Source organism: Symphalangus syndactylus, chromosome 11, assembly GCF_028878055.3.
Source record: "Symphalangus syndactylus isolate Jambi chromosome 11, NHGRI_mSymSyn1-v2.1_pri, whole genome shotgun sequence".
NCBI classification, from domain to species: Eukaryota; Metazoa; Chordata; class Mammalia; order Primates; family Hylobatidae; genus Symphalangus; species Symphalangus syndactylus.
The window spans coordinates 130,601,091-130,616,435 of NC_072433.2; the positions used below are offsets into that span (position 1 = coordinate 130,601,091).

The window sequence follows — 15,345 nt, forward strand, 5'->3', positions numbered from 1 at the left end:
CCTGTGACTTCCCTCCCCTATGCCCTAGTCTCCTCACCCCTAAACTTGCGGGTACAGCACAACCAACCTTGTGGGCTTCTGGGAAAGATTTGACGAGTTGGCACCTGCAAAGCATAGGTCCTGGTGTGTGCTTCACACTGAACGGGTGCTGTGTGTTTAATGTCTACATATGCTGTGTGTGTTTATACCGTTATTCTGCATCCCAGTGCAATGTACTTTACCAGCATTGGCTCAGTTCACCCTCCCTGCACACTGTCAAGGTGGCTCTGCTTTACAGATAGGGAAACTGAGGCTCAGAGAGGTAAATGAGCAAGCCCAAAGCCACACAGCTAGTAAATGGCTGTGTGATGTCAGTCTGCTGTGTCAAGCTGTGGCAGCGGCCCTGCCCCCATGTCATTCCCCCAGAGGAGCAGCCATCATCACCGGCCTTCTCCTCTGATCTGTGTTCACCCTGCTTCCTGGCCCCCAAGACGTGTTCCAGGGGACTTTCCTGAGTCATTGGGTCATTGAAGAGAAGAAAAACATCCAGCTGACGCCTCCCACTCCCACTCCTGGCCCGCTTGACATGCACACACAGGCACACACACAGAAACACAGAGGTGAACTCACACACACATGCTCACACACAGGGTACACATCCATATATAACTACGCAAATGTACACACACACATATAATCTAACAAATGCAGAATCATGCACATTCACATACGCGTACACTCATACCTGCATATGTATGGTGCAATACCTCCTGGAGGATTCCGGCTCAGCCAAGAAAACCCTACCTCTCTCTTTTGGTCTGGTTGGCCCTGTGATCCTTCTCCCTCAGACTCTGTGTGTGACCTCAACACAGTGGCCCTCCCTGCCGCCCTGCAGTGCGCCCTGCAGTGCGGACAGGAGGCAGCAGAACCTCTTCAACCACTGGAAAGAGGAAGGGGCAACACACGTACACGGTCACCTACAGCATGCCAGAGCCCACGCCTGCGTCCAAATCCCTATTTATTTAACAACCCCCATTGTAAAGAGCAGAAAACCAAGGGGTTGTGTGCTAAGAAGTCCACCTAAGGCTCACACAGCTGGCAAGGGACAGAACAGGATTGAGACCCAGGTGTGTGGAACCAAGGTACTGAGCCAGGCCCCAGATCTCCAGTAAGCAAGATAGACCTGGCTCCTGCCCTTGAGAGGGAGCACCCAGGATTCCAGGGCGCGGCAGACAGGAGCCGTGGATGGAAAAATCAATAAATTCAATGGCAAACTCCTGCGCTGGGGAGCTGGGATGAGGAGAAGCGCGGAACAGCACCCGCTCTAGAGAGAAAAGGGAGGCCTCTGAGGATGACACTGCGGCCATGGCCATACAGATGAGCCCAAAACGCATTTGAAGCAGAAGGGACAGCCCTGAGGAACCCATGTTTAACTCACCCGCTGACCTGCATGTCCCCAGCCGGGCAGTGTGTTACTAGCAACCTCTCGGTCTGTGTGGGACCTAATAGTCCCTCTTTAACTGTGCAAGAATGCAATTCAACAGACATTGCCCTTTAAACTTTTCCTAATCAGCCCTCCTCCTCTCTCCAGGTATTAAAAATGCCAGGAGCCAAGAAGCCCCCTGCCCCGCTCCCAACATTCCTTCGGGACAGTTTTGCTGACACAGCATTCCTCTGGCCCAGGGTGAAGGCCCAAAGTCCCAACCAATGATGATTTCCTGTTAACCCTTGGACTAAGGGTTGAGCCCTGGAATATCCCCCAGGAATTCCGGAGGCCTTCTTCTTGCGTTTATTTACAATGCATGGCCCTCTTCCTTGCCAAGAGGAAGCCCAGTTTTATTTACATTTCAGTGTCCCAGAGGGTGGAGGGGACCACCGGGCAGCTTTGTCCCCAGGCTGATTCTGGGCTGCTGCTTGCAAATGAGGAAGCTGTAAACTGCCCAGAAGTCAGAGGATCGTAGAATTTTGAAGCTGGAAGGGGTGCCATTTCACAGATGGGGAATGAGACGTCTGGAGATGCCTGGATTGGACCAGGGCCTGAGCCAGATCATCCGGGAGGACCCAGGGATCCTGGCCTTGTCGTGCCATGGACCGTCCCCATCAGCAGACTGGCGACGTGGACCAGACGTTTGCCTCGCACGGCTACTCGCCCTGGTGGTCAAGAGTAGGGCCTGGAGCCCAACGTCCTGGGTCTGAATTCTGCTTGGCCCCTTTGGATGAAAACTTAACACTCAATGCTACTTCTTTCCTGTATGTGAAATGGGGCCGATCACCACAGTTAACCCTAAGCGCCTCGCACCGCAAGTCCCTCTGCTTGTTAAATAAATACAATGTATCTCTACACACGTACAATAAAGACACGGAAACAGTTAATCCCCTGCTGCAGCTCCTGTTGAAGAAAATGAAATCAGGACCCAGAGAGGTTGAGTCACTGGCCTTGGGACACACAGGACCCTTTCTACCTCTGCTGGTGACCCAGTGACCCCTGCCGATGGTGGGAAGGGGCAGAGCAGGCCCCAGACTGTCCGCAGGATGATGCATTCACTAACGGGTTCTAGGAGACCGGGACGGCTCCTCTTTTCCCTCTCCAAAATTAGAACGCGGGGGCCTGAATGGTACCCCCAACTCAGGCCTGTTCGGGACTGTAAATGGCTTTCTTGCTTGGTCGCCCCTTTTGAGGGGGTCGGACAACCCTGAACGGCGCCGGCAGGGTGCCTGTATCTAGGCTGGGGCTGCCCTCACTGCAGCCCTGGAGTGGGGGGTTCCTCTGCCTCCAGGGGCGCCCGCAGCGTCCTTACCTGGCTCCTCCCGCGTCCTGATTGACCTTTACTTAAAGACCAGCTCCAGCCGCTGATGGGTTTCGGCGGGTCCCCCAGGAGACCCTTCAGACGGCTAGAGCCGGGCGCGCTGCAGAGAGCCCCTAATTGGGGCAATGAATCATCTCGCGCGGCTCCGGCTGGACACAAAATAGATAGAGGAGCCGGCCGCTATTGTGCGCAGTTTGGGACGCGGGGGGAGGCGGCGGCGGGCGGGAGGGAGGCAGGCTTGGAGGAGGAGGGCGGGGGAAGGAAGCGCGCGGGGAGGGATTCCCCCGCCCGCCGCGCGCCCGCCCTCCGCCCCTCCCCGCCCCTCCCGCCCGCCGCCGCCCCGCCCCCTCCTCCCCAATTAAATGACCCCACGCCTTGGCAGGCGCCGGAGCTCGCACATGCGGCTGCCGCTCCAGCCGCCCGGGCCCCGCCGCAGCCGCCGCCGCCGCTGCGTTCCGGGCGCGCTCGCCGCGGCGCCGCCTCGGCCCGCGCCGCCGCCGGGGGGGGCTCGGCAGGCCCGGGGGGGCGCCGCTGCGTGGGGCCGTGCGCCCGCGCCCGCGCCGGCCGCCCGCCGCCAAACTTTGCGGCGCGCACACATGCTCCAAGTTGGGCGCGGCGGCGGCGGCGCGGGCGGGAGCTGAGGGCGGCCCGGGGCGCGCGGGGGCCCGGGCGGGCGGGCGGCGCGGCGCGGCCATGAGCGGGCGGCCAGCCCCGGTCTCCCGCAAGCAGCGGCTCATGGCAGCCGTGGGCGAGCGGGCAGCGGGCGGCGCGCCGCTCTCCTGCTTCATCTGCGGCGGCGGCATCGGGCGCGGCAAGGAGCTGAAGCTGCAGGTGAAGCAGCCGGCGGCGGGCGCGGGGGCCCCGGCGCAGCCCTTCTTCCCGTTCCTGCAGCAGCAGGAGCCGGCGCCCGGCGCGCGCGAGCTGTCCCCGGCCGACGGCTGCGTGTTGGTGTGCGCCGTGTGCCGCTGCTTCCTGGGCGAGCAGTGGGCCGCCTTCGAGCGCGCCCGCACGCCGGTGGACAAGCGCATGTACTGGCTCAAGCGGCCCCACCAGTGCGACGCGGGCGCAGGCGGCCGCCGTGGCGGCGCCGGGGCCCCCCGCGAGTGGAACGTCGCCTACGCGCTGGGCAGCGCCACCGGCGACGACGACGAGGACGACGGTGGCGGCTCCCGGCTGCCCGGGGCAGCGGAGGAGACGCGAGACTCCGACCTGTCGGAGCTGTCGGACACTGACCCCCTTTCCGAGCCCGACCCGCCCGCGCGGGACGCCGCCAGCCCCCACCAGGACGGGGCCCCAGGACCAGGGCCTCGCGGGAGGCGCGGCCAGGAGTGGAGGCCGGCTCCGGGACCCGCTCCGGGACAGGGCGCAGAGGCCTCGGCGCTGGGGCGCGCGGAGGAGGAGGGGCTCCCCGCGAAGGCCCACGCGGATGGGGAGCCCAAGGCCGGGGTTAGGCGCCGGCGGAAGGGGGTCGGGAGGCACTGGGTTCCCGAGGCCCGGGCCAGCGTCCTGAGGGGCATTCAGGATCCTTGGCAAGGCCCTCCTGTCCAAGAGGCCCATGCAGATGGCATGAAAGGGCCTCCCTCGGGCAGAGCCACTAAGACCCTGGAGAGCAGGCCGCTGGGGGAGAGCCTCCGGGGCTTCTGCACCTCCGAGGACAGTGACATCAACATCACCAGTGGGGAAGAGGACCACAAGGAACAGCCTTTCCCAGGCGTCTGCAACCCCAAAGAGAAGGACAACAGTGGCCGTGTCCCCCGGGCTTTCCTGGACAGCCGGGCAGCACCACCAGAAGGCCTTTGCTGCTACATCTGCGGGGCCCCGCTGTCCCCGGCCTCGCACCACCAGGTCCACGTGCAGAAGCAGGAGAAGCTGGCTCAGGCCCCGTTCTTCCCCTTCCTGTGGCTGCACAGCCCGCCCCCAGGGGCACAGCCCATCAGCGAGGGCGGCAGTACCCTGGTGTGCGCCAGCTGTTTCTCCTCCCTCACGCAGCAGTGGCAGAGCTTCGAGCTGGCCAACGTGCCGGTCCTGCAGCGACTCTATGTGGTGCCCCTGGACAGCCACGCCCCTGGCATGGCCTCCAAGGGTAGGAGGCTCCCGAGGGAAGAGGGCCTGCCCTCCGGGTCCCTGCGAGAGGCCTGCTACCTCTGTGGGGAGGACTGTACCCCGGATGCCCGGGCGGTCCCCTCCAGGATCCTCAACGGCAACGCCAGGAGCGCCATGCATTTCCCCTTCCTCAGCCTCCTGCCCTGCCCACCCAACGCCCAGGGCCCCAACAAGCGCTGTGAAGTCCGCAGCTGCCCCAAGTGCTTCAGCGTCCTGGAGGATGTCTGGGCCCTGTACCGGGCCTGCCAGAACGAGGAGCTCATCACCTCCGTGCAAGGCTTCCTGGGCAGGTACCACCAGGCCTTCTCCGCCTCCGACCCTGCCCTCTCCGAGCTGCCGGCGTCGGCCCAGGGCGGCCCCGTGTCCATCTGCTACATCTGTGGGGCTGAGCTGGGCCCCGGGAAGGAGTTCCAGCTCAACGTGAACCCCGCCAGCCGCTTGGGCGAGAAGGAGCCCTTCTTCCCCTTCCTCACCGTGTACCCGCCTGCCCCTCGTGCCAGGCCTGTGGACTCCACCGGCCTGGTGGCCACCTGTGTGCTCTGCTACCATGACCTGCTGGCCCAGTGGCTGCAGCATGAGGCCCGCAGCTCCCACCACGCTGTCAGCGCCTGGTCCCGGCAGTACCAGGTGGAGACGTTCGTGTGCTTCTTTTGTCAGCAGGAGAAGAAACGGTGTCTGGGGTTGAAGTCCGTGCGGGTGGCCCGGCTGCCCCTGTTCCTATACACCCTGCGAGCAAGCCACAGCCTGTTGGTGGATGACGGACAGCAGCTGATCATCGGCGCTTGCGTGGAGTGTGGGACCCTGGTGTGTGCGGGCCAAGGGCTCACCCGCCAGGGACCCATGAGCTGGAGCTCCCCAGTGGCAGCAGCGACGAAGGTAAGCAGCAGTTTTCATCTCATCTTAGACGCTTCCTCCAAGATCTATGCAGGGAAGGGAGAGATGTTTTCTGTTCCTTAGAAAAACTCTGAAGGAGGAGTTTTCACTGGTTCTGTGCGGGGCGTTCCGGGGGAGGTACCCTCCCTGAGTCACTGGGCTAGTGCTTGGTGGGTACGTTGGCCTGGCTGACCTTGGAGACATGGGACAGCGGTCAGAGGAGTGGGGATCAGGAGTGGTCTTAGGGAAGAATAGGGCACTGCTGAGAACAGCAGGCACGGGCCTGAACTTGGGTGTGTTTGCAGTGGGATCTATCAAACAGAGGAAGTTTGGGGCATGTCTGTCATCCGCCTGATAACATTGGTAATTAGTCCAGCCGTGCGGGTCACAGAGAGGTCTCTGTGCTCACCCGGTTTGAAACACATCAGAGGTGGAAGTTCCCTTCTGTTCTAGCTCCCGTGTGGCTTGGCTTTTCCAGAGTTTTCCACCTGAGTTCACACTGTTCCTTTGAGACTGCTTGCTTTACGGCTGAGGGAAACAGGGTTCCAGACATGGGGGTGTGGAATTCCAGGGACAGTGGCCTAAACAGACTTTTCCCCCAGCGGGAAGAGAGTCTTTCTTCTCTGCAAGTCAGCTGTGCAGGAGGCAGACGGGAGGCCTGGCACTCTCCCTGTTTATAAGGCGCCTGCCTTCCCGCTGCCCGCCCGCGAGGAGCCAGACAGGGCTCAGTTAATTTGGGATCCGGCTTTGCAAGGGCCCAAGCAGGAACTGCCCCCGGTGGGTCTGGGGAGGTAGATGTAGGCGTCTGTGAGTGGCAGTCACCAACCCGGCCACCGGGGCATGGATCTTCATTTCTGCCAAAGACAGTCAGTGTGACTTGTTTTAATCAAACGCCTGCAGTGGCAGCTGCTGGCCATGTGTGGGCAGAGGGACGTGTGGATGGGAAAGGTGGCGCTATCCTGTGGAGAAAGGGTCATTCCACCCTTTGAAAGCTTCCTGATCCTGCCTCCCATCTGCACGTGTGGGGCACGGAGGTGGGCTGTCTGGGGGGGCATGTTCACTTATTGTGGCTGCACCCGGGAAGTGCGCTCTGCCATGATTTGCCCACCTCTCCCCCGATACGCGGTCCCCGTCTTCATGCTCTACTCAGATTTCCTTTTCTACCGATGACAGCTTTGGACTTTCAAGCTGTCTTTGTGGCTTTGGTGGGATGGTCTCTCATTTTAATTGGACGAGCACATCGTCTCCCGTCACAGTTGCTGAAGCTCTCCTCTTCGTCATATAGCAGTGCAGCCTATGGGAATCAGAAGAGCTGCAGTTCCCAAAAGGGTTGAAACTGGCAGAAGAGAAAAAGTTTTGGAGCGAGACTGACCCCAGTTCATTTGTTCCTTACCATGGCGCTGCGAGGCCTTCTCATCTCATTTTATAGATGAGTCCACCAAGACTCAGAGAAGTCAGACGACACTCAGTCAGTAGGTATCTGAGGCAGATTTCGAAATTCTGCCCTTTCTCTTGCTAAGTAGCTGTGAGTTAGTTTCTTATTCTGGTGGAATGTCAGTTTCCTTGGTTGAGAATTGGAAACGTACCACCTGCTTTGTAGGGACATGGTGAGAGTTCATTGGATTTGGGGAAATGTAAGTTCCCCCAGAGGGTTAGGTGCTTGACATATAGTGGGACCCTCACATCCTCCACCCTGGCGCATAGGAGCAAATTCTTCTTGGATGTGGGTTGCTTCTATGTGCGAGATGCTCGCCTGCAGGCTGGGTGCCAGTTTTACACCTGGCAGTGGTGTTTCAAGGGGCAGTCAGAACTCTCTGCAAATCCTCAAACAGGGTTTTGCGCAAAATATCCACATTCTGATGTATTTTCTCGTGTGGATTTGCTCACGTGTCAGGAGTTGATGGGATGCTGCCCATCGGCCTTGACCGATAAGAACTCCAGGAAACAAGAAGCCGCCGTTTCTCAGGCAGCTGGGAAGGGGGAGTGGAGAGTAGTCTGGTGTGGATGGGAATGCAGGCTGGTGTCTGCCCAGAAGGGGTCAGCATGGGTTTGGCGAGGTTTCATGCGGTATGGATGTGTGCTCCGTTCCCTAGAACAAGTTAGTGCATTCGCTCCTTACCGTGGCTCTTGAGGCCTTCTTATCTCATTTTATAGGTGAGTCCACCAAGATTCAGAGAAGTCAGACAACACACAGCCAGTGGGTATCTGAGGCGGGTTTTGAACCTGCTTCTGCTCCCTAGGCCCTCTTCCACCAACTGCCTGGAGGAGGTGGAGCTTGAGTCAAGCCTCAGAAAAGAGGTAGGATTTGTTGGAATGAGGCAGGCAGACAGGCCCAGAAGCAGGGGTGACCTGTTCAGCCTCCGTGGGCAGGAGGTGCCTGTTGGGGATGAGAGGAAATAAGGTTGGAGTGAACTCCAGGCCTTGAAATCAGGAATAGGAGGTTGGATTTGAAGTTGAAGGCTCGGGGGAGCAATAACAGTTTCTTGAAAGAAAGTGGAACGGACTGAAAAGAGATCTGCTTAGGCCCAGCGGTGGCAGCAATCCAGGTGGGTGGTGAGGCCCCTGGGGCACGTCTGCCCACAGAGGGGACAGCTCTGACGGGTCTCAGGCTCCCCTGGACGGAGGGAAAGGAGAAGCCTCAGCTCTCAGCTCCCAGGGAAGCACGATTGACAGCCCGGAGAATGCCGGAAATGCAGCCTTCTGGCCTTCCGTCCTCCCTCCCCCTCCTTCCCATTCATTCAACAAATATTTATGGAGCGCCAACTCTGAGCCAGGCACGGTTCCAGATGCTGGGGATCTGGTGGCAAGCACAGAGCCTCCAGTGTCATGGGGGAGGGGGACACACACGAGGAGTGGAGGGAAGGAGCCACTTACAGCAGAGCTAAGTGCCGAGAAGTAGCAGAGCAGATTAAACTTAGGACCCAGTGCCAGGGTGGGCATGGGCAGCGAAGGTGGTGCTTGCAGGAGCTGGGAATGAGAGCTGGGGCTCCGGGCAGAGGAGAAGCCTGTGAGCCCCCTGGGGAGGGGGAGAGGGTGGAGGGGCTGTCCCCAAGCCCGTTTCCTAATGCCAGCCCCCAAGATCTTGATCCTCACATGCATCTTCCCATGTGTCTCTTGGGGGGTGGTTTGAAAATTTAGGTGGGATGACGAGAGCACTGGAAGTTAGCTGCGGGGAAGCCACTCAGCTGGGGACGTGGCATGTCCCAGAACCATGATCTGTGCTGCTTCCTGTGACTCCTCAGTTGTTCCCTATGATGTGTTCATGCATTAGTGAATCAGCTTTAAAACACTATAAGAGGAAACATGAAAAAAATAAAGAGAAGAAAAGAAAAAAGAAGAGGAGGAGAGTGTCCCCTGCACCTTCTGCTTTGGATAGGATTTGCACTTTTCCCTCCAGCTGGGCCCTGGGTCCCCAGAGAGCACCACGCTCTGCAGGCACCTGACTCATGCCTCCTGCTTCGCCAGGGCTGTGTTTGGGGTGGCCTGGGGAGGGCTGAAGCCTGCTCCTCTGGGCCGGGCATCCCTGCCCCAAGGACGGACCCTTCCCTGCAAGCCTCCCAAGGAAGCTCTGTGAAACCCTGGAAAGACCCCGGGGTTGCCTTAAGACAAACCTGGCTCGAATCTTCATGCTGCTGGGAGTCGGCTGTGTGATCCTGAGTAGACTTTTGTGCTGTCTGGGCCTCAGAACCGAGTGAGCCGGCCTGGGTGAGAGCGCCTGGCTGGCAGTGGGGGTGCGCATGCATTGATGCCCCCTTCCCCCCACCCCCGTGAAGTGCTGCTGGTGCGACACTGGGTTTATGAGGTTGGAGCCTCTGCTTGCTGCCTTTCTGCTGGGGTGGGGAACGGCTGTCCCTCCCTTCAGAGCTAGAAACAAGGCTGGCCAGGATGCTGGGGGTGGCATTTGGGGACGTGATAATGCAGGTGATAACCTTTATGGAGTGCCTCCCACCCTCCAGGAGGCGTGCACACTTCACCTGGTTTCACACATACCGAAGCCTCGCCGCAGCCCAGTTTTAGGAGGTGCCACTGTTCCCTTTTCGTAGGTTAGGAAATAAGTCCAGAGAGGTTAAGCAACTTGTCCAAGGTCACTCAGCTAGTAACCCCAGGACCAGCGTCGGGCCTGAGTCCAGCTGTTGAGTCTGTGCTCCAGCCTCTACTTGGTCTTGCCTTTTTGCTTGCTTGTTTTGTTTTGTTTTGAGACAGGGTCTCACTCTGTTGCCCAGGCTGGAGTGCAATGGTACAATATCCGCTGCCTGCAGCCTCCCCCTCCTGAGCTCAGGCAAACCTCCCACCCCCGTCTTGTGAGTGGCTGGGACCGTAGGCGCGCCAGCACGCCAGGCTAAGTTTTTGGTGTTTTCTAGAGACTCCGTTGCCCTGGCTGGTCTCCTAAGCTCAAGTGATCCTCCCACCTTGGCATCCCCAAATCCTGCCTTTCTGTCCTCTGTGGGTCTCCAGTTGTGGAGGTGGCCATGGCCTGGAGGTGGGGCAGTGGCTCTTAATTTCCTGTGTGTGCCCACCCCTCCTCGCCTCAGCCTCTAGAACATCTCAGGGGCAGGAGTTAGCTCGCGTGGGGCAGAGGCCCTGAGACGCCCCCCTTGGCTGCCTCGGCTGCACCCCTGAGTTTCTTTGCTCACTGAGCAGTGGTGCCCCGTGCCTTGGCTTCCCCAGTGTGGCCCATCTGTTGAGGTCTTAGCTGGCACCTTCCTTCTGTTGCTGGGAGAGCTCCCGTCAAAGATGGGTCTGCTGCATGATGGATTGGCTCTCCCTGCAAGCCAGTTGGCGGGCGGGCCGCCCTTCCCTCTTCCAGGACTCTGTCCGGAGAGCATTCTGGTTAATGGCCCATGCAGCTGTTTACCTAACCATACCCCAGCCTCTCACTGTGGGGATGCCCCGGCCAGGCCCCCGGAGTGTGGCCTCCGAGCCCAGAACAGGTGTTGCTGCCGCAACCACCTTTCTTCTCTGCAGGGACATCTGAGGTCTGCAGAGCGCGTCTGTCGTCACCCGCCCATCAGGCCACGTGCACATCTGTTTCCCATGCTTCCTGGCTATCTGCGCCCACGCGGTTCCCTGCTCCTCAGGGGGCCTGGCTGCCCCTCCTCCCCAGGCCCAGGCTCTTGGAACACCTGGTCAAGACTGATGGGAAGTGGGGACCTTCTGGAAGGTGCCACAGGAGGCAGCCTGGCTGGGGCTGGCACTGGCACCCTCTCCTTGGCAGCAGCTGGAAAGTGGCCAGGCCCTTCTCAAACTCAGAGGAGTGAGCTTTCCAGATGTGCCCCTCCTAAACCTGGAGGCAGTCCGAGAAAAGCAGGTGAAGGAGGAAGTGAAGGCGAAAGGTCTTCAAAACTTGGCCTCCCCTGGAAGCGGGAGGGGGAAGGGGTGAAGCTGGAGGAGCCAAGGTCTGCAAAGCTTCTTGGTTCCTCCTCTGCTTAGATCTCTCGGGATCTCATCCTTGTGAGGTTAACTCTGCTGGGAGTGTCTTTGGAGGATCTATAGCTTCTGGGCACATTTTCTTGGCTGGGGAAGACCCGGCGTCCAGAATTCAGGGCCCTCTTCTGCCTCAGGTCCCCATTCTAGTGGGGACACTGAAGAGAGATGCCATGTCTGTCCTCGGAGAAGAGCGTTGCAGGACTTGCCTCCTGACTTCACATTAGCCCCAAGTAGGACACTCTTGGGGTCAGTTGTGGAAGGAGCCCCTCCTCACTGGGCGATCTTCATCCAGTTTCCCCATCTGTCAAAGCGACAGGACTGGTCTGCAAAAGTCACAGGCGATTTGCATTGTGTACGTGGTGTCTCATTCCGCCATCTCGTGCTGTGTTAAGAAGGGTTCTGAGGCCATGTCTGGACTCTCTGGGAAAACGTCTTGTGGTTTATTGGCAGTTTCTGCCATGAGGCTAGGAACGGGAGCATGACTTCATCTTGGGGCCTGGTTTTAAATTTAGTATATGATGCCAGGACCCCAAAACGCCATGGGGTTCTGTCCCTTGGAGGATAACATGTTAGGGTCAGGAAGAATCTCACAGACCATCACTTTCAGACAACGCTATACCCTGGCAGTGCTGGGCCAGGGACGAACTGCAGTTCTGCCTCCCATCCCTGTGCCAGCCTCTACCCTCATCCATGGCTGCCTTGGAGAAGCACACCCATATTCTACCCACTAACTGAACAACGTGTCTGCCCTGGGCCGGGCACTCGGGGAGCATCTGGCGCTCTGGGCACCTGCTATGACATCAGGCATCCCCTGACCTCAAGGTGCTGGTGGGCGATGAGAGGTTGAGGGACCAGTGGAGAGGTCCAGCCATGGCTGTGCAGTGCATTGAGTTCTGTGCTGAGGTCAGGGTAGGGTCTGCTGATAGCCTATGGCAGGGTGAGAAACAGGTGTGCACAGGGAAGGCTTCCTGGAGGAGGTGACATTTAAGCTGAGTCCTGAAGACTGAAAAGGATTCAGCCAAGTCCGAGTAGGGGCCATGTGCTCCTGGCAGAGGAGCAGGTGTTAAGGCCTGGATGTTGGGGAGTATTGTGCTGGAGAACAGTCATTCTGCATGGAGCCAGAAGAGGGCACGGGCACGAAGGGTGGGCAGGACCAGCATTCCTGGTGGTGTTTGGAATCCCTGGATGCACACTCGAATCAATGTCAATCAGTCTGAATTTAAAAATACCAACGACAGGGCCCTGCCCCCCGGCCTGTTAAATCAGGATCTCTGAGGGGTGGTCCTGGGCCATGGTATTTTAAAGCTTCTAGAAGATTCAAGTGCAAGGGTGAGAACTGCTGACGGACGACATTGTGGGCACAGCTGAGGAGTCTGGGATTTATCCTGGAAGGCCACGGGAAAAGAATGCTTTACCACGTTTCAGCCTGTCTTTACTGAGTGCCCACTGTGCCCCAGGCACTGCTCTAGACACCAGGACCCAGCAGTGAGCAACCAGGCAGGGTCTTGGGCGCAGTGATGGTGGCCAGCAGAGTGGCCAGAAAGAGGGGTGGCAGGGGCCTGCCCCCTGCACAGTGAAGAGTGTCTTGGAGGGGGCTTGAGGTGGGACTGTGGGACGGTGAGGAGGGAGGTGCGGGGGTTGGGCAGGGAGGGACGAGGGGTACGCTGTTCATCGTAGCAGTGTGTGGGGACCCGTCAGGTGGGAATAGGGATGTGGGGCTGCCCTGGAGAAAGCATTGTGGTTTTTGTTGTTGTTTTAATTGTGATATAATTCACACACCCTAAAAGTCGCCCTTTGAAAGTATACAATTCAGTGGGTTTTAGTGTAGTCACAAAGTTGTGCACCAGCATGACTGTCCAGTTCCAGAACATTCCCATCACCCCCAAAGGAGACCCTGTGCCCATCAGGAGTCATCCCCACCCCCTCCTCCACTCACCCTGGCACCCACTCGTCTGCCCTCTGCCTTTGTGGATCTGCGCATTCTGGACGTCTCTTGTGAGTGGAATCATCTCATACGTGCCTTTTTGTGACTGGCTTCTTTCACGCAGCCTCATGTTTTCAGGGTTCATCCATGGTGTTGCATGGGTCAGAGCTTCATCCCGTTTTGTGGCTAAGAACGCAGTTGTATGGATGGACCACATTCTGTGTCCCCATCATCAGAGCGTGGACATCGGCTTGTTTCTACTTTTCAGCTCCTCTGAATCATGCCACTGTGAACACGCATGGGCAAGTGTTTTGTGTGGACAGATGTCTTCATTTCTCTTGAGTATGCGCCTGGGAGTAACGTTGCTGGGTCCTAAGGTCACTGGAGGTTTAATCCTTTGAGGACTGTTTTCCCGTTGGGGGTTTTCAGCAGGCAAATGACGTGATAGGGCTTAGGTTTGGAAAAGTCGTGACTCCTTGAAGCCCTGTTTCATCACCTCTGCCAGCAGTCCATCCTCTTAATCCTGGTCTCCAGGCGGTGGATTTGTGATAGTGATCTTTTTTTGTTTGTTTGTTTGTTTGTTTTTTTGAGATGGAGTCTTGCTCTGTCACCCAGGCTGGAGTGCAGTGGCGCGATCTCGGCTCACTGCAAGCACCGCCTCCCGGGTTCACGCCAGTCTCCTGCCTCAGCCTCTCCGAGTAGCTGGGACTACAGGCGCCCGCCACCACGCCCGGCTAATTTTTTGTATTTTTAGTAGAGACGGGGTTTCACCTAGGTCTCGATCTCCTGACCTCGTGATCCGCCCGCCTCGGCCTCCCAAAGTGCTGGGATTACAAGCGTGAGCCACTGCGCCCGGCCTGATAGTGATCGTTTTTGTTCTGCCTGGGATGAGGGGAGCTGTACTAAGAATTGAGAAGGGGGTTGCATTGGCTCTGGGGGCTTTTGGCTTGCTCCAGCCACAACCCTGGGCATCAGAAGCCCTGGGTTATGGCCCCAGCACTCCCAGCAGCCTTGGGCAAGATGTTCTACCCTGGCTGGGTCTCAGTTTTCCCCTCTGGAGAATGGGGGCAGATGGTAGATGGTAGACTATTAGCTGAGCCCTCGGCTCCTGCACAGATGACAGTCGCTAACCATCTCGTCTTTCTGCATGTGTTGGCAGGGGGCTGTGGGGCAGGGAAGACCTGGGAGGATGGGGTCTGGCCTGGCTCTGTGAGCCTGTGGCTCTCAGGTTCCCTGCCTGGGGTCTGGTTGCCTTGACTGCTGTGTTTTAAACTCTCCTGCCTGGCCTGTCTGGCGTGGAGCCCTTGATTAAATCGGTTGCTGGATTGGGCTTCCTGTGAGAGGTGCAGAACCTCATTGGAGTGGCACAAAGGCCAGGGTTGGTATTCAGCCCTGCCAAGCCAGGGCCTGGGGCAGGTGCTTCTTGCTGCAGCTCTTTCTACTTGGCGAGAGTGGGCTGGGGAGAGGAGGCAGCCCAGGGCCCAAAGGCGGCCCCTCAAAGGTCGCCCACTGAGGCCACGCTATCCTGCCCGTCATTAGTGTCATTTGTTGGCACAGACAGGGTATTTAGGTTCTGTCCCTCCACTCCCAAGCCCTCGGGCTCTGATGAGAGCTGCAAGGGGACGCCAGTGCCAGTGGCAGCAGCAGACAGCATTGACAGCATGTGCCTGGTGCCAGCCAGTGTCCTAAGAGTTTTGCCTGCGTTGCCCCACGTGACTGTCTCACTGTCTTATGAGTGGGCTTACCTGTTTTTGTAGACAAGGCAATTGAGGCACAGAGAGGTTAAGTCACTTGCCCAAAGTCACACAGCTGGGAAGTGCCAGAGCTGGGATCTGCACCCAGGCTGCCTGGCTCCAGCGTCTGCACTCTGTCCTGCTCATCACAACCCTCCTGAATGGAAAGGCAGGCTGGGAGGGAGACGAAGGTAGATGGGGTCAGGAAGCCTCCCTGGAGAAGGGGTATCCGATGAGTTCTTAGGGTTTAACTAAGTGGCAAATGTAGAAAAGCTTCCTCTTCTGGAATTTACGTACCAGTGATGTCACCTTAAAAAGGCCTGATTTTATTCTTTAAATGTATTCCAGGATGCTGCCTGCCAATTTATTATACTGTAGGAACCATTTCAACGTTTTAAAGACATCTTCAGATTGTGTCGTATTTTACATATAGAAAGAACGTATGTTTCACGATGTTGAACTTGGAAAGCTTAGAGCAGGTAAACGCTGGGCCATGTGT

At 58.2% G+C, this 15,345-nt stretch overlaps 1 protein-coding gene across 3 annotated transcripts in view; it reads left to right on the forward strand.

Annotated features, from left to right (window-relative positions):
* The first annotated feature begins 4,157 nt into the window (after nt 1-4,157).
* GSE1 (Gse1 coiled-coil protein) overlaps nt 4,158-15,345 on the forward strand; it is a 500,278-nt gene continuing 489,090 nt past the window's right edge. For 2 of the 3 annotated variants that reach the window (XM_055299774.2, XM_055299777.2), the window contains exon 1: nt 4,159-5,765. In XM_055299774.2, coding sequence (XP_055155749.1) covers nt 4,353-5,765 — 1,413 coding nt within the window. In that variant the 5' untranslated portion in view covers nt 4,159-4,352. Of the gene's footprint in view, nt 5,766-15,345 lie in introns of all 3 variants that reach the window. The other variant, XM_055299775.2, reaches the window with a different exon arrangement.